Source organism: Podarcis muralis, chromosome 7 (assembly GCF_964188315.1).
Source record: "Podarcis muralis chromosome 7, rPodMur119.hap1.1, whole genome shotgun sequence".
NCBI classification, from domain to species: domain Eukaryota; kingdom Metazoa; phylum Chordata; class Lepidosauria; order Squamata; family Lacertidae; genus Podarcis; species Podarcis muralis.
In genome coordinates, this window is record NC_135661.1 from 43,940,373 (window position 1) to 43,963,882 (window position 23,510).

The 23,510-nt window shown below is 49.8% G+C and overlaps 3 protein-coding genes across 5 annotated transcripts; 2 read left to right on the top strand and 1 right to left on the bottom strand.

The window, feature by feature from the left end:
* The first annotated feature begins 1,832 nt into the window (after positions 1-1,832).
* VPS4A (vacuolar protein sorting 4 homolog A) lies at positions 1,833-10,938 on the top strand. Its single transcript, XM_028739877.2, has 11 exons — positions 1,833-2,001; positions 4,224-4,335; positions 5,173-5,320; positions 5,977-6,038; positions 6,167-6,286; positions 6,372-6,528; positions 6,919-7,067; positions 7,191-7,272; positions 7,950-8,169; positions 8,925-9,065; positions 9,281-10,938. Exons 1-11 carry the CDS (start codon positions 1,981-1,983, stop codon positions 9,380-9,382), a joined length of 1,314 nt encoding a protein of 437 aa, XP_028595710.2. The 5' UTR covers positions 1,833-1,980; the 3' UTR covers positions 9,383-10,938.
* Positions 10,939-11,187: 249 nt separating this feature from the next.
* Positions 11,188-19,874, bottom strand: COG8 (component of oligomeric golgi complex 8). Of its 2 annotated transcripts, XM_077931637.1 has the most exons (6): positions 19,444-19,874; positions 19,043-19,250; positions 17,239-18,072; positions 16,425-16,593; positions 15,929-16,129; positions 11,188-12,174 (listed from the first exon to the last, which is right to left on the bottom strand). In XM_077931637.1, the coding sequence occupies exons 1-6, from the start codon at positions 19,794-19,796 to the stop codon at positions 12,029-12,031; spliced, it is 1,911 nt and encodes a 636-aa protein (XP_077787763.1). In that variant the 5' UTR covers positions 19,797-19,874; the 3' UTR covers positions 11,188-12,028. The 2 variants fall into 2 exon arrangements, with proteins under 2 accessions (XP_077787763.1, XP_028595700.2); XM_028739867.2 differs by lacking the exon at positions 11,188-12,174 and having other exon boundaries at positions 15,612-16,129; positions 19,444-19,872.
* A 154-nt stretch (positions 19,875-20,028) lies between these two features.
* On the top strand, positions 20,029-23,509 carry NIP7 (nucleolar pre-rRNA processing protein NIP7). Of its 2 annotated transcripts, XM_028739875.2 has the most exons (5): positions 20,029-20,187; positions 21,142-21,228; positions 21,984-22,122; positions 22,923-23,063; positions 23,178-23,509. In XM_028739875.2, the coding sequence occupies exons 1-5, from the start codon at positions 20,132-20,134 to the stop codon at positions 23,295-23,297; spliced, it is 543 nt and encodes a 180-aa protein (XP_028595708.1). In that variant the 5' UTR covers positions 20,029-20,131; the 3' UTR covers positions 23,298-23,509. The 2 variants fall into 2 exon arrangements, with proteins under 2 accessions (XP_028595708.1, XP_028595709.1); XM_028739876.2 differs by lacking the exon at positions 21,142-21,228 and having other exon boundaries at positions 20,038-20,187.
* Position 23,510: the final 1 nt, after the last annotated feature.

Consider the following 23,510-nt stretch of genomic DNA (forward strand, 5'->3'; position numbering starts at 1 on the left):
TGGTAGCTCAAGCCCTGAATGCAACAAGACCACAAAGCCACAGTTTCCCTCAGTTTGGCACTAAAGGAAATAAAGGTCTGTTAATTCTTCCGCTTTTTCGAAGTACAGTAAACCCAATGAGGCAACCACCCCCAAAATAAACTATTTGTGCACCAAACACAAAGTATCAGCATAACCATGTTCACATATCTCAAGAGTTAAAAATAAACTGGCAAGTTTAAAATGTTGAGACAAAACACAGGAACTTGGTTTGGAATGGGATTTATAGTAACTTGAAAGTGGTTGTGAAATGGCAACTTGCGCTACTGATGTTGTTCAAGTATTTCAGCAGGAGAAAAGTGGCTCTCAAATTAACATCCATCTACTGCTAGGCATTTGCCTGTAGGGAAAAGCAAAAGAAAGATTTGCAAAGCTCAATGACCAACCAGATGCCTTTAGGGGAAGCCCACAAACAGCACATGAGCACATAAGCACTTTCTGCACGTGCAATTCCCAGCAACTGGTTTTTAGAAACATACTGCATAAAAATAATCCTCAAAGTAATACAACACAGAAAAATAAAGATATAAAACCCAAATACAGAAATTTAATACATTCATCTGATGGAATGGTCTCTAGTCCACAAAAACTTCTGTATACACACACACCTTCACAACTTTTATGAAGTCAAGAAATGTTCCAAATTTAAAAGTCTTTAGTGCTACAAACGTGATTGATTTTGGCAGGAACCATCCCTGCCTTCTTTCAGACAGCTTCAGAAAATTACATTGTTTAGGCAGGACTTTTAAGTATGAATTTATTTTTTCAACCCACCTACTGTTGTTTTTAGTTATGTTTCTTTTAATATTTCTTCCTTGTTTTACTCTTATGTGTTGTATATTGCCTTGATAAGTTTTTATGAAAGTGTGGATTATAAATACTGTGGGTAAATAAACACAAGAAAAGCCTGCTGGATCAGGCCTATGGCTCCACTCCAGCATCTTCTCACAGTAGCCACCCAGATCTCCCCTCCTGTGGACCAGTTCTCCCCTCCTGTGGTTTCCAGCAACTGGTATTCAGAAGCATTGCTGTGGCTAATAGCCATCAATAAACTTCTCCTCCATCCATTTGTCTATTCCTATTTTAAAGCCATCCATGTTGGTTCCCATCACTGGCTCCTTAGGGAGTGAGTTCTGTAACTATGCTGCATGAAAAAGTAGCTGGGAGTCAATAGAATGGGAAAGGGACCACAAGAGTCATCTAGTCCAAATCCCTGCAGTGCAGGAACCTTGTACCCAACATGGGGCTGGAACCCACCACCCTGAGATTAAGAGTCTCATGCTTCATCGACCGAGCTATCCCTTTAGTCTTCCTTTTTCCTGCCCTGAATCTTCCACTATTCAGCTTCATTGGTTGTCCACGGGCTCGTCTATCTAGTGTTATAAAAGAGGGAGAATTTTCTCTCTCTACTTTCTTCATGAATTGCACAAATTTGTAAACTTCGATCACATTTTACTGGCCTTTTCTCTAAGCTAACCCCCCCCCCCCATATGTGTTATTGTTTCCTGCTACTCTAAGCAAAAGGTCAGAAAAGGAGATTCCCCGCAAATTTGATAATGCAGCCATAACTCAGCTATCATTCAGCCCCTGAGGAGGGGGCAGCAAAGACAACTGGGAAGCCGAAGAGAAGAAGGGAGAGCCCGGCCGGCCTCCTGAGAAAGGGGCTCGTGGGAGGCGAACAAGGGCGGACCACCTCCGGGCTCTTCCTCACTCCCGCCCCTGAATGGCGTCGCGGTTCCTCGGGCCTCCCTTTCCCCTCCTCTCCGCCTCGCCTGCTGCTGTTCCCGGTGCGGCCTGCAGGCGGCAGCCCAGAAACCGGCCCGACTCTCCTCAGCGGGGCTCCCGGTGGCCGCCTCGTACGAGCCCGGAGGAGGGAACCAAAGCCCGGCAGCCGCAGAAGCAGCAACAGCCGCCGCCCCAGCCCCAGCGGGAGGAGATGCGATGACAACGTCCGCCCTGCAGGTACCGGCCGCGCCGAGCTGCCTCGCGCTCCGCCCCGGCTTGCGGCCTACGCCGAACCCTGGCTTAGCGGCCTACCGGGGCGGGCCTTGAGGGGCGAGGAGGGAGCCCTCGCCCCGAGGGGTCCCCGCGGCAAAGCGGTCGAGGAAGCCGGGCTGAGGGGAAGCGGAGGGTCTTTTGGTCAGAAGCTCTGGACTCTTCCCCCGCCCCGCTCCCAAAATGGCCTCTGTTTTGGTAATAAGGTGGGGGGGGACAACCCCGCACGCTCCCCAAAAGATCTGGTCCGTGGACGTTGTTGCTCTCATCCACTCGGAGAGGGGAAGAGAAGGGGAGGGGAGGGTCGTTTGAGTTTGCTAATTGAATGTGTTGTTTTGTGAGCGGACGCTGAGGAGGGAGAGAGAAGGGGCCTCCTGGACACCTGAGCAGGTGGGGAGGGAAGCCTGGAGCCTCCACCGGGGTCTGGGGGAGCTGCCTTGGTTTGTAAGCCAGAGTGAGTTATTCAAAGGAGGCAAAGACCAGGAAAGGCACACAACTTTAGTCCTACTCAGAGTAGACCTGTTGGGCTTACTCAGCGCATGTCATTTAGGCCCATTGATTTCAATGGGTTTACTCTGAGTAGGCCTTGGGCGTAACCCATGTCTACATGCATATATCACAAGTCATCAAAATGATGCACACACTTCAGTGCCTATTTCCTAAACTAATTGCCACCCCTCTGATCTATATGCTTTCTGCGCGTTTTTGTTATATAACCATTTATAGAAAGATAGTTGCCCTCTATCAAAAGATGCATCACAGGTTGTATTTTCCAGGGCTAGAAAATCTCTGAAACCTAGAGTTTTGAAATGCACTCAGTCCTGAGCAGAGCTAGGGTTTTAGGTAGCAGGCAGGTGTTTCCAGGCTGGCCCTACTTTCTCTCAAGGGAAATCCTGCTGCCTTGTTCTGTAAGGAAGGTGCTGGTGCACATATCTTCCTGGGAAGAACCTAAGGACACAGAGGTATCAAACAGTATTCTTGGGAATTTCTGACAAAATTGGGAGAGGTGCTTCATCCAGGGTGTGGTTCATAGACCATTTGTGGGAGATGAAACTGAACTGAAAGGAGCTCAGTACCATGTTTGGTTAGCTTATTCAGGCATCAACTGGAGACGTATCTGTAGTATACCCGGGGAGTTCTTAGGAACAGCCAGTTAGAAGCAGCACACAAGACTTTATTGTCTTTTATGGCTTGGATGATTTTCTTTCCCAGGTGACATGTTCAGCAGGTGAGGTAACAGTCCACAAGGCCACCCCTATGTGAGATTCACTCCCTTATAATATTGACATTGTGTAGTATGGTGGTTAGGGTGTTGGTCTAAGACCTGGAGACCAGGGTTCAATTCTACACTTGGCCATGAAGCTCACTGAGTGACCTTGGGCCAGTCACCAACTCTTAGCCTAGTCTACCTCACAGGGTTGTTGTGAGGATAAAATAGGCAAGGAGGGAATGTGTACACCATCTTGGGCTCCTTGGGGGGGGGGGGGAGTGAGATATAGATGTAATAGTAAATAAACCCAGCACATTTCCTCTTTGCAGTGGGAAGGTGACTCTTTCAGCAGCTGCTGTGCAGTACCAATTCCTGCCCAAACTCCTTTGGGGGTCAGCAGCAGTTCTAAGCTATAAAACAGCGCAGGAGACTGGTATTCTCCTTGTGACCTCAGCAGCATCTGGCACGCAGGCAATGCCTTATACCACCTGCTGGCAGTCACAACTGTATAAAAATCTGCTTCTTTGTGGTGGAATTTGGACTGGTTTAAATCCAGACAGGCCACCCTGTTTGCTTGGTTCCTAAGGCCTAGCATCTTAATCCAACCCCTCTTCAAAGGCCCAGAGCCTCCATCTCTATCTTACTCAGTAACTGCTTGCTTTATGGTCCTCAGACTGGTTAAATCCCTGTGCAATTGATGACAAAGTACTGCTCACCAGTTTGCAAGAACAATAAACATGTGTAGAAGAAGGCACATGCCTTAAATTTCTAACTCTCTCCCACCTTAAATATTTAGATAGGTACTTAGTCTTTGTCGCACCATTTTCTCCTGTCTCTTGGTTACGCCTCAGCAAACATTTAAGAGTCTTAGGGGGTAGTACCAAACTTAGAGCCTCCTGGAATTCCCAGTGCTGTGAATTTTTCTAGCTGTGATTCTGATGTGCCACCATGAAACCTGAGCCAGGCATTTGCTTTCCAGAAAGCCATTGATTTGGTCACAAAAGCCACCGAGGAAGATAAAGCAAAGAACTATGAAGAGGCTCTGCGTCTCTACCAGCATGCGGTGGAGTACTTCCTTCACGCCATCAAGTGTGAGTCTGTTTTGGGGGTGGGAGGCTTAGTGGGAGCTTTTACGTGACACTGGGAAGCCTTACAAGGACCTTGCTCAGAGCAGCAGCTTCCTTTGCTTTGCTTGCTGTGCGGCTGTCAGGGGAGACCCAGACTTGTTCAGTGCTCTGTGGTTGTAGCCCATTTGTTGGGTGATGACATCAGGGAATCTGCAGACAAAGTGGTGTGGAGAAAGTGGATAGAAGTAAGGTTTTCTCACTCTCTTAATGCTAGAGCTCAGGGATTGCTCCAGAGAAACTGATTGGCAGGAGAGGCAAAAGGAAGGACTTATTCGTTTAGAGGTATAATCCATATTTAGAATTCCCTGCCATGGTTTGGTGATAGCCGCTGGTTTAGACGGTTTTAAATGAAAGTTATACAAAGCCACTGGGGATGAAAAGTGTCCACCAATGGTTGTCAGTTATTGTGATGATCCTGTGGAATCTCTAGGGACAGAAGCAGTATATGCTACTGAGTGCCAGTTCTTTGTGGGCAACAGTAGGAGAGGACTGCTCCCTTCCAGTCCTGCTTGTGGGCTTCCCAGAGGCAACTGGCTGGCCAGTGTGGGAACCAGAATGTTGGACCATATGGACATTTTCTTGGCATGGCCCAGCAGGGCTGTTCTTATGTACTTAAAGTTCTCTGTGACATGCAGTCAGTAGCTGGTAGCTACTGTGAGCAATTTGCATCTAGGATAAGTGAACCTCCAAGCTGGTTTCCCCACCACTGAATCTGGAAAGTGCTGCTGCAGGGAACCCTAGTCGGGTGGGGGCAGGCTGTCCAGGGAAGCTCTTCCTTACCGCTGCCTCTTGCTCTTGCAGATGATGCTCACAGTGACAAGGCCAAGGAAAGCATCCGGGCAAAGTGTGCACAGTACCTGGACCGGGCTGAGAAGCTGAAGGATTATCTGCGGACCAAGGACAAGCAGAGCAAAAAGCCTGTCAAAGAAGCCCAGAATGACAGCAAGGGGTATGGCTTAAAGGGTTGGCTCCTCAAAGTACGGTGTGGGAGGGTGGGGGGGAGAGATTGGGTGAGGAAGTCATAGAGGCACTGTTAGCCCAGCCTTGCTTCCATTGCCCTTTGCTCTGTGTCTTTGTGTGCTTATGCAAGTGCAGATAAGTTAGGTACAGTTAGGTTAGGAGTTAATACAAGAATAAATGAAATCTCAGAGGGCAGGGGAAGGGGAGGTTCAGTGTCCTGCCTTGCCCCAGAAGGTGGGAATGGGATCAGATCATCAACTAAGAGAAAATCCATCAAACGATTCTTTCCTTAATCTCAGCAACCTCCTTTAGGTGATGTGGAACAGCTCTGCTCTTGCTTGATCCCAGGCCCTGCTGGTAGAGCACTGTGGGTTGGGTTGCAGGTGACACTGATGCGTGGCTGGTCCTGTCTTGAGGGTGGAGAAGATATGAGGATATTCTTTGATTTCATGTGTAGTTGAGGCCAGGTGTCTGATGGGAACTGGGAGAGACCTGATTCTCTGAGGAGGTGGTTCTGTGTGGCTCATCGTTCCCTCACGCAAACTTTGCAAATAAGCACCAGTTGGAGTAGGCATGAGTTGGGGAGTCCTCCTGCCCCTCATGGCACTGCCCGCCCCATAACATTTGATGCCTCTCTCTCTTCAGGAGTGACAGCGACAGTGAAGGTGACAATCCTGAGAAGAAGAAGTTGCAAGAGCAGCTGATGGGTAAGCCAGTTCTGAGCAGCCCTGGTCCCTGTGCTTGTTGCTGGCTCTGTAGAGACAAGTGCAGCTTTCTGAAGGTGGGCTTGAGGTGTCAGGAGGGTTCTATTGGGCAAATTGCTTTCCCCTTCCAGGTGCCATTGTGATGGAGAAGCCCAACGTGCGGTGGAATGATGTGGCTGGGCTGGAAGGAGCTAAAGAGGCCCTCAAGGAAGCGGTCATCTTGCCCATCAAATTCCCTCACTTATTCACAGGTGAGAATCTGGGCACCTCTGTTCCGCTGGGCATGCTAAATGTTGTGAGGGGTGGATGAGTCCATCTCCTCTCTCTTTGCCCCAGGTAAGCGCACTCCGTGGCGAGGGATTCTCCTCTTTGGCCCTCCTGGTACTGGGAAGTCTTACCTGGCCAAGGCTGTAGCAACTGAAGCAAGCAACTCCACCTTCTTCTCCATCTCCTCTTCAGACTTGATGTCCAAGTGGCTAGGGGAGAGTGAAAAGTGAGTGACAAAATCCATGGGGGAAGTGGGGGAGGGGGAGAACCATCTCTCTCACTTAGGAGAGTGGGGCTTGGTCTATGGAGTGGAATAGGATGTTCCTATTAGGATATGATGGGGGTGGCTAGTGCCCACCCACCCAATCTGAACTCCAACTCACATAATCCCTGACCATTGGCTGTGCCCCAAAGTATCTGGGGTGGGGAGACAGATAGAGGCGGGGCTAGAACTGTGCAAAATGGGTGTCTATGGAAGGCTTTAGATTTGCCACATTTTGCCACAGTTGTTTGGACACAGGCTTGGTTTGTAGTCTTTATTTTATGATTCCTGTCCTATGTGCCAGTGGCCTCCAATGGCCCTTCCCTGAGCTTTCTGCTGTGCCTTTTCCTTTAGGTTGGTGAAGAACCTATTTGAGCTGGCCAGGCAGCATAAGCCTTCCATCATCTTCATTGACGAAGTGGACTCTTTGTGCGGCTCTCGCAATGAGAATGAGAGTGAGGCAGCCCGCAGGATCAAGACAGAGTTCCTGGTACAAATGCAAGGTGGGTAGACAGAGCGACAGGAGAGAGACTGCCCAAGAGGACCCTTTGCACTGGGGAACATCTGGTCTGCCTCTCTGCCTTCCCCAGTGTGGAGTGACGATTTGTGGCTTTCTTTCTTGACAGGTGTCGGGAATGACAATGATGGCACGTTGGTCCTGGGTGCTACCAACATCCCCTGGGTGCTAGATGCTGCCATTCGGCGAAGGTGGGTGATGCTGCAGGTTTTTCTGGGGCTCCTGCTGCCCACATGGACAGTCTTGTAGCCCCCAAAACAGCAAGAGGTCTCCCTGCGCCCTGGTGTGAAGGGCTGTTTCTGTTTTGTTGAGGAATACTTGTGTTTCATCCATTGTAGTGTCTGCCAGGGGCTTATAACAAGACTAAAACCAGCAATATATTAAATTTTATTACGTTTATATCCTGTCTTTCAAAGGGGGTGTTCGTGGTTCTTCTCACCCCCAGTTCCATCCCCACAGTCACCCTGTGAGCTTAGGCTGAGCAGATAGTGACTGGCCCAGAGAGCTTTATGACTGAGTATGGATCTGATCTCGGGGTCTCCTCAGACCACAACTGCATGCTGTCAGCAAAACATAACATAAATCTAAATAAACAAACAAACCACACATTTAAAACAGCATTTTTAAAAAATCTGATCAAAGGGTGCTAATCTTTATCAAAAGTCTGTGCAAATAGTAATGTTTTCAGCTGACACAACACAGCCAATCAGTTTGGGGCTGGGGGGAGGCTGCCATACACCTCACCTCTCCACATGGTTGCATCCAAGCAGAATCTTCGTAGGTGTGGGAAGAAGGCAGGGGAAGCAGCAACTTTTTCCCTCTCCCTTTGGGGACGGACTGTCACATGTCTGCTTGCATTTGCACACAGGTTTGAGAAACGTATTTACATCCCGCTTCCCGAGGAGCCGGCCAGGGCTCAGATGTTTAAGCTGCACCTTGGCAACACGCCACACAGCCTGACAGAAGCCAACATCCACGAATTAGCCCGGAAGACTGACGGCTATTCAGGGGCTGACATCAGCATCATTGTGCGCGATGCCCTCATGCAGCCTGTCCGCAAGGTGCAGTCAGCCACACACTTCAAAAAGGTGAGGACGGCATTTCCTACAAGGGCTGTGCCAGGGCAGGCTGGAAGGTAGATTCCCCTTGCTTGGCCCATCCTGTTGTTGCTTCAAAGCTTCTGCTGGGGAGTGAAGCAGCAGAAGATTCCACCTTCTCAGTGGACTCAGCTGCTCCACTTCCTTTCCCAGGCAGGGTCATGTGACGTTGTTGTCTAGCCCTGGGCAGGCAGAGGCGGTTCCTCCCCGGTTCCTTTCCTACCTCACCCAGTATATTCCCGCAGCTGCACTTGCCTCTCTGTATTTGTTCTTCTTCACTTCAGTGTACCTGGTGCTTATTATTTTACATGGACGTCCTGCTCTTGTTTTGGGGGAATACTCAAGCAGTTTTTGAGGGGCTCCCAGGCATTCCTCTGCTTTAATAATGTCACAGCAACTTTCATAAATATTTTTGAGAGGATTAACTTAAACCCTTTTGGTCAGATGAGACTTCTGACTTTCCAGTTGCTGTGGATTAATATGTGGTGTTGGGGACTGGCATTGTGCTTCTCTTGACAAGTGTCCCTGCAGTATTCAGATGGCTGTTGCTGGATGGATGGCCTACCTGTTCCTTCCAAACAGAGTGACTAGTGTACTTGCAGGGGGACTGACTCTTTGTTCCACCTGCTTCTGTCTTGCATTGCTACTATACCTGTCCTACCAGGACCTAAGAGTTTTGTGTGCAGCCTGCCTCCACCCCCCCAGGAATCTGCTACATCAATGCGCTGTCTGGGTCCTTATTGCAGGTCCGTGGACCATCCCGCACCAATCCTGGCACGGTGGTAGATGATCTGTTAACCCCTTGTTCCCCGGGAGATCCTGGTGCTATTGAAATGACATGGATGGAGGTACCTGGGGACAAGCTTCTGGAGCCTATAGTCTGCATGGTGAGTGAGGTCCCCTGACTTTTTCCTGCCTGGACCCTCTTCTTTCTGAGTCCCAGGCTTGTTCTCCTGTGTAATTGATACAAACTCTGATGTGCACCAAGCAGGTTTGGATGGCAGCTGCAGGTTTGGAAATGCCCCTTCCAGATGACTGTGAGGAGTTTCAGCTCCTAAAACCTTTGTGGTTGTGACCTGAACGTCCTATTCTGTTTTTGCAGTCGGACATGCTGCGCTCACTGGCCACCACCCGCCCCACCGTGAATACAGAGGATCTGCTAAAGGTGAAGAAGTTCACTGAAGACTTTGGCCAGGAGGGCTAATGCTGTGCCTATGAGGAGCAGCGGTGATGGGGGGCATTTTACCATGGACATGTGTGTAGACAAGGCCCTTTGTGCTGACAGTGGACTGTGCCAGGCAGAGGTTAGCATCCAGCTTACTACTGAATCTGTCTCTGCTTGGGGCACTTGGCTGGGGAAGGAAGAGGATGAGGTGACACAGCCTCCATTGCTACTCTGGGAGATGGACACAAAGGGGAGAAGGCTGAGCCCAGCCCGCTCTGGTTTTTTCCCATCCAGACATCCCTGCCTTCATGGTTGCTCTTTCATTTCCCCCCCTCTAACGCTGCTTGGCTTGTTTATATACAAATAAAAACAATCCAAAACTTCCACTATACCGCAACCCTTTTTTCCTGAGACCCCTTCCAGCTCCTGTGGAAGCAACACCTGGTGCCACCCCAAAGAGAAAACCGAACTGGCTTCACCTAAGGCCATTGCTTACTCCTTGAAATCTGAAATGCTGCACTTCCAAGCTTGATCTGAACTTCGAAGAGTGTGGCCTTCTTCTGGCTCAGCCAAAGTGGCAGGAAGCTCCCCCAGTGAGAAATACACTCCAAGGCTTAACTAATGCTCAGCTCTCTCCTGGAGTTGAGGTACTCATGTTGGAAGTGCTGTCCAAGAAGCTTACCCTGCCAAGGCCTGGCATGGCTTGAGGTAAGGTATCTGAAAATGTGCTCTGCCCCACAGGATGCTGTGTTGCTGCAGAATTTGTTGCCCTTCAGCTCTGTAGCGTTTTGCATGTGTGGCACAGAAAAAGCAGAAGGGGAGCAGAACAGGGATGAGGAGGGCTGCAGCTCCAAGCCCCTCAGCCTTATCCTGGCACTGTGGCTCAACCCAGCAAGCCTGCTCCTTCTCAGAAAGGGATGACGTCTTTGCTCTTCCAGCTGTGGCACAAGAGGTGACGGTACTAAGGAATGCAAACTGCGCACCTGTCAGCACACAGGTGCTGGCAAAGTCCTGCAAAGGAGATGGAGCTTTCCCGCCTTTGCAGCTGCAGCATGTGGGAGATCTGCCCCCCATCCCCCCCCATGGCTCCTTTGCTCATGGTTGGGCCTCTGCTGGTGTGTCTCTGCTGCAATCTGGGGCTCTAGAGTGTCTTTTTTAAAAATCCATGCCATGGGGAGGCAAAGGACTCATTTATTCCACCCCATTGGCTCTAGGCAATGGCTCTTGTGCCACAAGTGGAGGAGGCTGGCAATGCTTAAGCATAGGCTTCTACTTACAGCAGGGTTTTTGCTTCCCTGAAGGTAACTGCTGATTCCAAATTCAACAAATCCACCTTTCTCTGCCACTAAAGCTACTTTCCTGTGCTTTAGTCTTCTTGTCTTAGTACTACTGAGGAAGGCATGTAGGGGAGGGTGGGAGCTCTTGGTCTCTAGAAATTCAAGTGAATAGCTGTGAGAACCTCTTAACTGTCAAGGGGTTTAGCGGCCTGTACACCCCCTGCCCCCTTTCTTGTCATGTGTACATAATATTGAGTTGATTCCAGTGTGGGGAGGGACAGTTTATGGAAGAATAAAGTGTTGAACTATTTGTCTCTTTTATATTCAGCTGATTTTTTACAAGCAACATACAATGGTACAATTTGTTTCACAGTTTCTCCACAGGAGATGAAGGAAGAGGCAGTCTCCTTTATTCTGCTTAGTCTTATCTCCTTCCCACACCACAGATGCAATCCACATCCCTACAAGCTGAAGGTGCTAGAGCGTTGAGGCCAGCAGCTCTGTGCACAATTTAGCTAGCTAGGAGGGGGTTGTGGGTGCATTTAATCTGTAAATCTCTTTAAGAGGTTTTATTAAAATCAAGAGGTTTATTTTATGAGTTGATTGTTTAATTTCTATACTGCTTAATCTATTAAAAATATCTGTAAGCGGTGTACAGAAGACTGAAGCAAAAACAGACAACTTAAAACATTACTAAAATACAGTTACGTATTATGTTGTGAAGTAAAACATGGCGAGGTATTACAGGTGAAGAGGTGGTCAATGCCTTTTTATTGTGAATTGCTATGCAGTTTTAGTTGGTGTCTGTTGCTTTTAACAAGTGTTTGCTCACCTTCCCACATGTTAGCCTGCTTCACTAGTCAAGGTAGAAGTTGGAGAAGGCCATCTCACTGCTTTTTCTTCTTGAATTTTGCCCCCCCCACCTCAAATGAGCGGCTGGAGATAGGCTCCATTAGTAGATGATCAAGTTGTTTAGGGTTGCTTTGGAGGGGTTCTGTTTGGAGCTTCCACTGGTTGAAATTGGACAAAGCCATTTTCCTTTAAGGTACTGTACAGTGCACTGGCCAAGAGAATGCCGTGCAGCAGTTGAAAGATACTGAATTGCTACCCTTTAACAGCTTCTGCTTTCTTAGTATTCCCCCCCCCCCAAAAAAAAAACTCCTGCAGCACCATGTGGGGTGGGGAAAGGGCATGCTTATGCCCAGCTTACCTGCCCAGCTTCCTCTCCTCATGCCCCAAATAGGGAAAGTAAAGATGTCAAGCAGTAAAAACATCATTGAACCCCCTCACATTGGAAGTGTCCACCTTCTCTTTCTATTGCCCCTTTCACTGGTTTGGACATACTTCGGGACAGCAGGCAGAGAAAAAGTGGCCTCTCGCTCCCCGCCCCCCTGGGCCCAGTCCTGCTTCATTCATTTAGCTGTTCCCACTGCAGATTCACAAAGGTCCTGCTGTCCATCTTGTCAATATACAACACACCCTGCAGATGGTCCATCTCATGCTGGATGATGCGGGCTGCCCAGCCACTTGCCGGCCAGCTAAACTGCTCCCCAACTTCATTCAGACCTGGGGAAGGGAAAAAGAGGAACTCCAGTGAGAAATGCAGCTCTGGGGTCCTGTCATGCTTTAATGAATCACTCCCCTTGTAGGAACATGTATATCTGACTGAACTTTTCCCAAGCTGTAGGCACAGTGCAGGCTCCCTGGGCCCAGAGAGTATCTACCTGTCCCTGCTTTTTGCTGGTACTTATTGAAACCAGCTGTGCCCCTCAGCCCTGTCAAAAATTAGAAAAGAGACTTCTGAAAGATTCCACAGCAGGACAGCGTAAGTACCGGTAAGCAGGAGAAACTGATGCCCCTGATGTTCTACTCACCCACTCTCCCCATTCCATTTTTCATACATAAATTGTCCCTTGCTACACCTCCTGTCCACAGTCACACCAAATAACAGAAAAGCAACATGTGAGTGTGCTACTGATGAAAGGCTTTGGGATAAAAACATGCGCATTTTGACAGGCAGTGTGGGGGAAAGTTGTTTGGTGCCATGAGTTTGTACTTAGCTACGTTCCCACAATTGGAATGCATAATGTAGATTCCCGTTTGCATTAATAACACCTCATAAGATCAACATAGAGCCAAGTTTGAACACCTGAGGCTTGCCACACACCTATACCAGTTCCAAAGCTCACACCTCATCCAAGTGTATTAAAGCTACAAGGAATAACATTGCCAGCTCACCGGAAACTGCCACGGCTTGGTATCTGGCGACGCAAGCAGAGAATCCACTGATGCTTTTACAGCCCTCGGGGAAAGAGACCAGTTGGGAGTCCAGCACCCTCATGGATGGGTTCACTACCACATGCAGGGGGAAGGGGGCCATCTGGCAAGCCTGGCGCATGCTGGGGGTGTGCTCATGGAAGAGCCTCTCGGGGAACTCCGCCACAAAGATCTGGAGTGGCACGCCCACTTGGGGAGCACTGAGACCCACACATTGTTCTTTCCTCATCACGCGAACCAGAGTACGGATGAGGGTCTGCACCTCACCACTGGCAATCTGTGAGGGCTCCACGGGGGCAGCCAAGGAGCGCAGAATGGGGTCCCCCACCTGGCAGACGTGGCTGTAGGGTGGGGTGGGAGGTTTCAAGACTTTGCGCCGCAGATATTGCCAATAGGTGCGCTGCTTCTCTGCCGGAGAGGAACAAGTGTGGCTGCAACTTCTGCATGGTAAAGGTGCCAGGAAAGCTCTGTTCCAGCGGAGGCTGTCCAGCATCCAGGCCAAGCCAGGCCTTAGCCTACAAACTGCCATAATTGTGCTTCAGCCACAAAGCCATCTGCCCAAAGAACAAATAAATATAAGATGAGAAAATAAAAATAATGCAAAGACAACAGGTGCAAGCACTCCCAAGGGTTACTGCTGGAAAGTTTCTAGAGTCAAAGGGTGGCCTAGCTAAGATCACTGGGAAGGGAAGGGCTGGCATCCGCTTGGCTTTTGCATGGTCCCAGGTTCAGTACCCAGCAGTGTCTCCAAGTAAGGGCTGGAAGAGACACACAGAGACCCAATAGGAAACCCTGGAGAGCTACTGCCCATCAGCATAGCCAGTACTGAGCTAGATGGACCAAGGATCTGTCTACTCTGTATGGCATTTTCCTGTGACTCTGCAGAGATGGAAAAAGCAGGCCTCTCTGCAAAAGCAATACAGAAAGATTCTAAGATTTGCAGCAGCAAATCTAACATTTGCAGCAGCAAAATTAGGAGGCGGAATGTTCTGTACCCCTTCCAATTAAATTTTGGATACCTCTCTTGTATATATTATCATCATCTATTTATTTCCCTCCAAACAGCTCACATGGTTCCTTCCCACCGATATTTTAATTCTCCCAATAACCCGGTGAGGTAGGGATATGCTGCGGGAGAATGAAGGGTCCAAGGTCATCCGGTGAGCATCATGGGAATGAGCGGAGGACTTGAACTCAGCTCTCCCAATGCACTCTTGACCAGCAAAAGGCCAGAACTCTGCTGCTGGGCTTCTACATGCAGGGAGGCTCGTTCTAATTTATTTTAACATCGAGGAGGGTTTCAAAATGTGCCCCCCCCCCCCCGCAACCAGGACCTCAGTCCTACCTGACTCCAAGTCTCAAGTTTCAATGGAGCCGCCCAACTTCCTGTCTTGACAAGCCACGCGAAGCTAGGAAACCGGAAGTGCCCGTGGATGCTGGGAAATGTAGTTCTCAAAACAAAGAACGGCACCACTCCGTGGCAGGCGGCGTACTTGCAGACGCTTTAGGTCAGCTTCTTCCATAAGAGGAAGCGGTTGTGTAGCAAAGGGGAGAATAAGATCCCTCTTGAAGTGACAGGTTTTCCCCATCATATCATTGGTAGCGATGCAGCTGCCTCAGGCTCATCTGCTTTACCTCAGCCCTGCTGCTAAAGTCAACACCAGCAAGTTTTGGCCCTGAATACTTGCTGCATTTCCACACATGCACCCCTCAACTACCTGCTAGGGAGGGAAATCCTTCCAACCTCTCTAGACAAAAATTGTTCTATCCTTTTCTATGCAGAGACTTACTCCAATTAAGACTCCCTCACACTTACCTGCTACCTTTTTAGGACTCCTAGACACAGTCCACAGTCCACCCTTCTCTCCCTGCCTCCTGTCCACTTTGCTTAATATTCCCCCCCCCCCCGCCCCCAAAAGGGAGGATTTTGAAGCATTCAAAATCTCACTCACTTGCTGTCCTGGGCCATTTTAACTTGCCCTGGTGATGGAGCTGTTGTTTTAAATTTGTTTATTTCTCGTCTACTAAAGCTCAAACAAACCAGGATCTAAACTCTTCTCCTCCCTGTGGAATGCCCTCCCTTCAAATGCCAAGGAGATAAAAGAACTACAGAACTTTTAGAAGACATCTGAAAGCAGCCCTGTATTGGGAAGTTTTTAATGTTTGATGTTTTACTATGTTTTATATATGCTATAAGCTGCCAAGAGTGGCTGGGGAAACCCAGCCAGATAGGCAGTGTATAAATAAAATTTATTATTATTATTATTATTATTATTATTATTATTATTATTATTATTATTACCTCATTTCTTGGGCTTCAACTGCAGATGATCTTGGTCTTGGCTAGCAGGTTTCCTCTTCCTGTAGCACCAACTAAAGTAATTACCCTCTTCTGAAGAGCCAGCTACAACCCAAAGCAGTTGGTAAGAACAGTGGGATTCCCACACTCAGCAAGTTGGACTTACCAAAGAAGAAATTCATACTTAGTCTGAGATATCAAGGGAAAACTGGCAGAGACACATTTTATTCTGCAGCTTAAGGCACCAGGCAATTCCAGAGGAGAGGAAGATAAGGATGACACATGAGCATTTTTGGTGAATGGGGAGGCCCAGAAAAAACTGGTACTGACTGATACCTAAAGCAACTAGCCTCGGGAGAGAAGATTCAGGGGCCCACTCTCTTCACAGTACAGCATACTGAGGTACAACACAGAGAACCAAAGAAGCAATCAAGTTTATTCAAACCCTGATCCACCTTCACCAAAATTCCTTCCTCCCAGTGTCCACAACCAACTTCCTTCCCACCAGAGCAATGAAAGCTCAGTCTGTCGAAGTGCTGAAGTAGAACCCAAAACCAAGAGCTGTGCCTGCCCATCGCAGGAATGAGTCTCTCCTCAGTCAGGTTCAAGTATCATGGAACCCCGGAAAACAGGCAAAATCCAGTGAAAACTATTCTAGAGGAGCACTCAGCAGCAAGGCATCACCAGAAGCTGCACTGCTCTCTTCTGCTTCCAGAACAGGGGCTGGGGCACTGGGATCTGCTTCCTGCCTGGCATCAGGGAGTTCCAAGTCCAAGGGAGGAGGTGCTAGGCTTTCTTCAGTCAGCCTTTTCTCCTCAGACAAGGGATAGACAGTCTCTTTCTCTGGCAGGACTGAGGCCAGGAGCTCCTGAATCAGCTGCTCATCCACACAGCCAAGACTGCCATATTTGTGCAGCTGTGTTGGGGGAACACCTAGCAGCAAAAAAAGAAAATATATTAAAATGAGAAGTTAAAATCTTACATCAACCCTAAGCTAGAGAACATTCCTTGTACTACTGTCAATTCTCTCTCTCTCCCTTCCCCTGGCAGTAGCCTGAGCTGTTGAGCACCGATTTCAATGACTTGCAAGCCTACAAGGACCACCACCAAGCAACCCCACCCCACCAATGTGCTGTTCACAAAGTCACAAGCAGGAGCCACTCATCCACCACAGACCAGGGCTCAGCTGCAAGCTCCTTTCCCACCAAAAGAGTTCAAGCAGCCATACCCAAAGTCTGTGCAATTTGTGCTGGGGGGAAGAGGAGCTGCAGACAACGGTTGAGGTAGGGTACCAAGTCTTCCAGAAATGCCATGCAGAAGTGAATGAACAGCTCTTGTTCTCGGCTGCTGAAGGCCACAGCCTCTGCCCGGTGGAAAACCAGAATGACCTTTGTCACCTGCAAAGAGAAAAAGAGAAGCTAGAATTTCTTGGTTTGGTGTCCAAGTGGAAGGAAGGGACTGCAGTACTACTCAGCATGCTAGCCTCATCAAATGGTCAAAATAAAAGCCCAGCTAATCGGTCGGGGACACACCCAGAAGCCGAGTGACAAGATGTCACATACTACCTTATAGAACAGGGACTAAGAAACTTTGATCTCTCAAGTGCCACAGTCTCCTGGCAGGAAATCCAGCAGGGGCCATTTGCTGACTATGGGTGAGGTTAGAGCTAGTGGTGATCAGGTTCAGTAGCCAAAACAGGCGAGGTCAACCACTTTCTCTCTCTCTCTTCCAGCCCACCCAAAGCAAGCACTGATTGCTGTTGTCAGATGCCTGAACTGGTTGCTTGCAAAGGGCTTCTTGAAATAAGCCAGAGGCCCATCCCTGAAAAGACAGACAGCAGCAACATCAGGGAACAAGCATAAACTCACAAACATGACCTGCCAAGTTGCTGAAAAGGGCTAGGAAACTCCAAGGAGTATAACTAAAGATAAGGCTGCAAGCAGCTAAGACTCTGCTGCTAGCAAATTTCTGTCCTGTCACCTAGACATCTGGAGCATTTTTAATCCAGCCTCTTGGTGCACATGAGCAACAGAGAGCCCCACCTGGCCAAGTGCATCCTCCAGGGTAGCCGCCACGTCTGGGGCAAGAGCCACAGGGCAGCAGAGGCGCAGGTCGTTGAAGGCTACCAGGATGTTGTTGAGGAAGCAGGCGAGTGGTGGGAAATCTAGCAGCACCATGGGGGGCTGGAGGGTGCCTGGCTGGGCAGAAGGAGCCACTGCTACAGGGATGGTGCTGCTGCTGTTGCCCAAGGCAGTCGGCACAGAGATTAGCGTGTAGGAGTTCATCTCCTCCTGGAATTTGTTCACAGCTTCCTGCATGGCTCTCTTGAAGGTGACCAGTGCCACCCGCTGAAATATGGGGATGAGCAGGCCCCGGAAGTCCGCTCCAACACGGCTGAACGAGAGGCCAAAGTACATGCACTGGCCCAGCAGGGAGTCCAGGCGGCTGCCCACACCGCGCTGCAAGTCACGCTCAAGCACCAGCAGGAACTGGGAGACCTTCTGCAGGACCCACCCATGGAAGATGGCACTTTCATTGAGGGTGTCCTGCCCAGGGGGAGGCACCAGCGGCTCCTCGTCAGCAAAAATGGCACGGTACTGCGTGACAATGTCAAAGAGGTGCACGCGGCAGGCCTCAATGGTCTTGGTAATATGCACATAGGGGTCGTCACCAGGAACAGCAGCAAGGATAGAACGTAGCCAGATGTCCCGTGCCTGCAGGAAAGTAATCCGTAGCTCAGCCTCAGTGAAGACATCCATGCAGCGAAGGTAGCCAATGATGCGCAAGCAGGCTGGCAGCTGAATGTTGGTACGAAGCTGCTGGATCAGCTGCGTAAGCATGAGCTGTGTGGACTGGCGCACCTCTGCCACTATGCCCTGGGAAGGAGAAGAGAGACAAAATAAACTGTTACCCATGGTACCCAAACCAAGCAGATCTCAATACTGCACAAACTATTTTATTTTCACTAGAGTCCATGTGATCACTTAAGAAAGGGTCTACAGGTCACTGGTAGATATACCTGCTTGATATACTATACTCTGGCTGCCAGAGTAGACAATACTGGGCTTAGTGCACAGTCAAACCTGGTATGAGGTAACTGCATGTTATAATGATGTGTACTTTTGGGAACCTTTAAAGAGATATAACTTGCTGTTATCCTGAGTTCCTTTGGGAGGAAGAGTGGGATATAAACGTGGTAAATAAATAAAGTGTTGTGACCTTAAGAATGCATTCTTCTTTGCAGATAGAAGAAGGGCTTTACTGGATCAGAACAGGGCCTGCCTCATCTCAGCTTTCTGTACAAGAATCCCTGCAACTAGCAAATTAGACATTAGCCAAGAGTCATTAGTCAGTGATGGGGTGTGGTCTATCTTCTATCTATCCCTGCTTTACAGATTGCACTTAAGAGATCAGTGGCTTGTATCCTGCTCTTGTTGAAAGTCAAAGAAATAGATCACTACAGCACATGCACAAACCCTGGCTGCAATAAGCAACATAAGCACTTAGTCAAGAAAAAAAGCAACAAGAGAAGAAGCCTCAAATCCAGAAATACTCTGGCTTCTACAAACAGAACATGACAGCTCATGATGGTCCAGGATTGTGGGCCTCAGGTACCCTTAGGCAGTCAAACAACCTGGATCAAACTTAGGAAACCAGCACAGAAGCCACCCCACCTCTGCCTCTGTGAGCCAAGGCAGAGAAAACAAATGCAAAGGGTTGGAGATGCCTTTCTTCACTAAGCTTTTGCTCAGGTCCTGAAACTCTAGTAGCAAATGGCTGGGACCTACTATCATCGTATGGCTTAAGGCAGCTCTGGCACCTGCCAGGCTCAGAACATGTCTGCACCTGGATGACAGGGATGGTGGCGTGTTTCTTCTCAAGGCGGCGGACGTAGGACACCAGCTCCAGGGCCTCCTCGTAGTAACTGTTCCGGACGCAGGTGTCCATCAGCTGGGGGATCTCCAGCACTTCCAGGATCTCTGTGTGGAGGTTCAGGGTCAGGCTGTTCATACGTCGGTTCTGGGCGATCTGTTCAGCCTCCTGCATGAAGTTCCTGGAGGCAGGAGCAAAAGAAGAAGAAAGCAGGTTAGGCCAGGAAAAGCAAAAGGGGAAGCCAGCCAGCCTCCTCTAACCCACCCATTCCAATGGCAGTGAGTTCCATAAGTTAACGGTGGGGCGCCCCAGGATTATTCCTGCCCCCAAAAGGAGTGTGGCGGCAGCCTTGGCCGCCAACTCCTCCTGCTCACCGGCAGGCCTCGGCGAAGGGTGGGAGGCGGCCCAAGAGGCGGTCGAGGCCCTGCTCGATGCCACCGAAGCCGCGACGCGTCTCAGCGGTGCATTCGGCGGAGCGGATGAAGGTCTTGTAGTGGGCGAATGCCAAGGCCCGCGTCTGCGCCCCGAGCTGCGCTCGTTCCTCCGCCAACCGGCCGGGTTCCCTCCGCAAGGCCTCCAGGCCCAGGCCCGCCAGCGCCGACAGGTATGTCGCCAGCTCCGCGTCCCCCGCCGCCAGGGGCGGAGGCAGTGGCGAGGTCGCCCCGCGGAAAAGCCATGCCAGCAGGCTCGCTTCCTCTAGGTCCGCCGAAGGCTCCTGGGCCGCCATCGGGCCTCCCTCGACGTGGACCAGGAAGTGATCGCTATGGCAACCGGGAGGCCGCGCTAGCCAGAGGCAGAGGCTAGTCCTCCGTGGCAGATCCGGGTGCCGCTCTGCCCGAAACCTCTGTGTTCGTATGACGTAACCAGGAGGTCACGCAACGACGCTCCGACATGAAGATCACTTGCACTCTATTGTGACCATAGACATATTTCTGTGCCTAGAAAGGGAGTGTAGGACACCCGAGCGTAGTTTGATGTTGCAACTTCCGCTTCACGTCTTTGATCCGAGGCTTCCTTGAATTGGAACCACGCGGGTCTCCGGCGTCTGTCTCGGAAGGTGCGATGCGGCCCCTCACGGAGGAAGAAACGCGTGCGCTCTTCGAGAAGCTCTCCAAATAGTAAGCGGGGTGGCTGTGGTGGCATTTGTGTTCTCTGGGTTCATTTTGTTGTTGTTTAGTCGTTTCCGACTCTTCGTGACCCCATGGACCAGAGCACGCCAGGCACCTCTGTCCTCCACTACCTCCCGCAGTTTGGTCAAACTCATGCTGGTAACCTCGAAAACACTATCCAACCATCTCGTCCTCTGTCGCCCCCTTCTCCTTGTGCCCTCCATCTTTCCCAGCATCAGTGTCTTCTCCAGGGAGTCTTCTCTTCTCATGAGGTGGCCAAAGTACTGGAGCCTCAGCTTCACGATCTGTCCTTCCAGTGAGCCTGGGTTCATTAGGCTTTATGATTAACCCATGGAACTCACTGACACAAGATACCCGGATCCCCACCCAATGGACAGAGGGAATTAGAGAAATCAGTGAAGGAGGGGAAGTCTGTCTCTTGCTGTTGGCCCAGAAAGTAAAATGGAAGCGTCATTGAACCATAGCGGTGGAAGATACCGCAAAGGTCCTCTAGCCCACCCCAATGGATGTAGAGAATCACAACATTATAGGCAGGCAGCAACCCATGCTCTGTTGCGAGGAAGGGGGCACCCATCTTCCCATACAGACTGTACCAGTGTGGAATAGCTCTTCTTAATCTTCCACGGAATACCACTAGCTGGGAGACAACAGCAGGAGAACTAGATGGGTCGTGTTTAATGCAGAAAAATGATTACAGGGATTATAGGGAAGTCAGTATAATAGTTTAAAATTGAAGTCTTCATATACAGGGGCAGTATGTCTTAGAAATGGCTGCTGTTCTCCAACCCTGCTTGCTGGCTCCCTGCAGGCGTTTGACTTGCTTTTGCCAGGAGGAGGAGGCTGAACTAATTGGGCATTTGGTCAAATCTAGCATAAGAGGGCAGTTCTCATGTTTTCTGGGGACTGGCTGACAGTGTGTCTCTTTGTTCCAACCTTTTTAAGTATTGGTGAGAACATCCAGCTCCTGGTTGACCGGCCAGATGGTGCCTACTGCTTCCGCCTGCACAAGGACCGTGTCTATTACCTCAGGTGAGGAGGCCCTACATTCACCCTGGGGCATGTTATTAATGTTAACACCTTCATCCATAACACACATTAAGTAAAAATAAAAGGATGGATCTTTGAACATATGTAAGGCTCTCTTCCTCTTCCAGAATGTACCCACGTCTTTGTGGGTGGGGAGAAGAGTAGAGGCATCTATGGGGGAAAGGAAAGGGCCTGTTTTCTTTTGTAAGATGCTGCTTGTTCTCACTACAGAGCTGCAAGGTGCTGGGAAAGAGATCTTGCTTCCCTTGTGTTTTTAGCAGCAGAAGAGCAAAAGATGTAAAAGGAGCAGAACTGAACTAAGGGAAGCTGTACTCATGGAGTCTTTCATATGCAAATGAAGGACAGAGAGGAGGGACTTGGTCTCATAATTTAACTCTGAGCTCCCGTCTTGTCTGATCCAGTTTTTGGCACATTTTATCACTTCCAGTGCAAGTGCACCACATTGTATTTGGGGACCAGGAGTGGCTATAAGGTCTTTCTTGTTTTAGGGTTGCTTGGATTAAATCCCCAAACCTGCCTTTCCATCATCTCAGTATCCCCAATTTGGTCTAGGTACCTTAAAGCTTCTCCTCTCCCCTATGGAAGCATATGACCAAAAAGCCACAATATTGGCTGCAGGTACTTGAAGTGTGCCTCAGGCCACAGCATGGTTCAGTGATGCTCTGATGGTGACTTCGGAGCTTCTGAATCTGGAGAGACTGAGTCCCAATGATAAGTCTTTGCTTTCTGTTTCTTAGTGAGAGGATTCTGAAGCTTGCTACAAACATCCCCCGAGAGAATCTGGTATCTCTCGGCACCTGCTTTGGAAAGTTCACCAAGAGCCAGAAGTTCCGACTCCACATCACTGCCCTCGATTACCTTGCTCCCTACGCCAAGGTAAAGATGGCACAGAGGAACACTGATTTGAGGGGCACTATCGTACCAAAATAGGGGACGCGGGTGGCGCTGTGGGTAAAACCTCAGCGCCTAGGACTTGCCGATCGCATGGTCGGCGGTTCGAATCCCCGCGGCGGGGTGCGCTCCCGTCGTTCGGTCCCAGCGCCTGCCAACCTAGCAGTTCGAAAGCACCCCCAGGTGCAAGTAGATAAATAGGGATCGCTTACCAGCGGGAAGGTAAATGGCGTTCCGTGTGCTGCGCTGGCTCGCCAGATGCAGCTTGTCACACTGGCCACGTGACCCGGAAGTGTCTGCGGACAGTGCTGGCTCCCGGCCTATAGAGTGAGATGAGCGCACAACCCTAGAGTCTGGCAAGACTGGCCCGTACGGGCAGGGGTACCTTTACCTATCGTACCAAAATAGGTTCCGCTCTGGCAGGAAGGTAAACGGTGTTTCTGTGCGCTGCTCTGGTTTCGTCAGAAGCGGCTTAGTCATGTTGACCACATGACCCGGAAGCTGTACGCTGGCTCCCTCCGCCAATAAAGTGAGATGAACACCGCAACCCCAGAGTAGTCCGCGACTGGACCTAACAGTCAGGGGTCCCTTTACCTTTACCTAGCCTACCAAAAAAGTCAAAACACCTGTAGTGCTGTGTGGGGTGGGGACCTGCTAGCTGTTTCTTGGGAAGGAGGGTATTGTTTTTGATTGTGCTAATCTAAGGAGGACACAGAAAGGGAACCCGTGTAGTGGTACATTTCATCTAACTCAAAGAGGATATATCTCATTTTTTTCTCATGCAGTACAAAGTGTGGGTGAAGCCTGGGGCAGAGCAGTCCTTCCTTTACGGGAACCACATACTGAAGTCTGGCTTGGGGCGCATCACAGAGAGCACTGCCCAGTACCAGGGTGTGGTGGTATATTCCATGGCTGACGTCCCCCTGGTGAGTAACACCTAGTGGGTGGGTGGGATAGTTGGACCTGAGTGAATTTGAAGTTAAGACAATGCCCCCCCCCCAAGGTCTTAATTCCTTCCTTGTTCCAATTGACCTTCTTAGGGCTTTGGAGTGGCAGCCAAGTCCACCCAGGAGTGCCGGAAAGTGGACCCCATGGCGATCGTGGTTTTTCACCAAGCGGATATTGGAGAATACATACGGCATGAAGAGACGCTGACATAAATGGCAGGGCAGAAAGCCCCAAAGACTGACTTTCCCACCCTCCTCAGATAGAAGCTGCAGGCTTTCAACCAGCCTGTGCCCCTTTTCATGCAGACTGTGGAAGGCGCAACTGTGTGTGAGTCACAAAACTTTGGGATGTAACTGCAGGCCTGGCAGTTCTAGGGACACAGCTACAATTCTGACACAGTAAAGCTATTTCATTTTTCTCCTTTC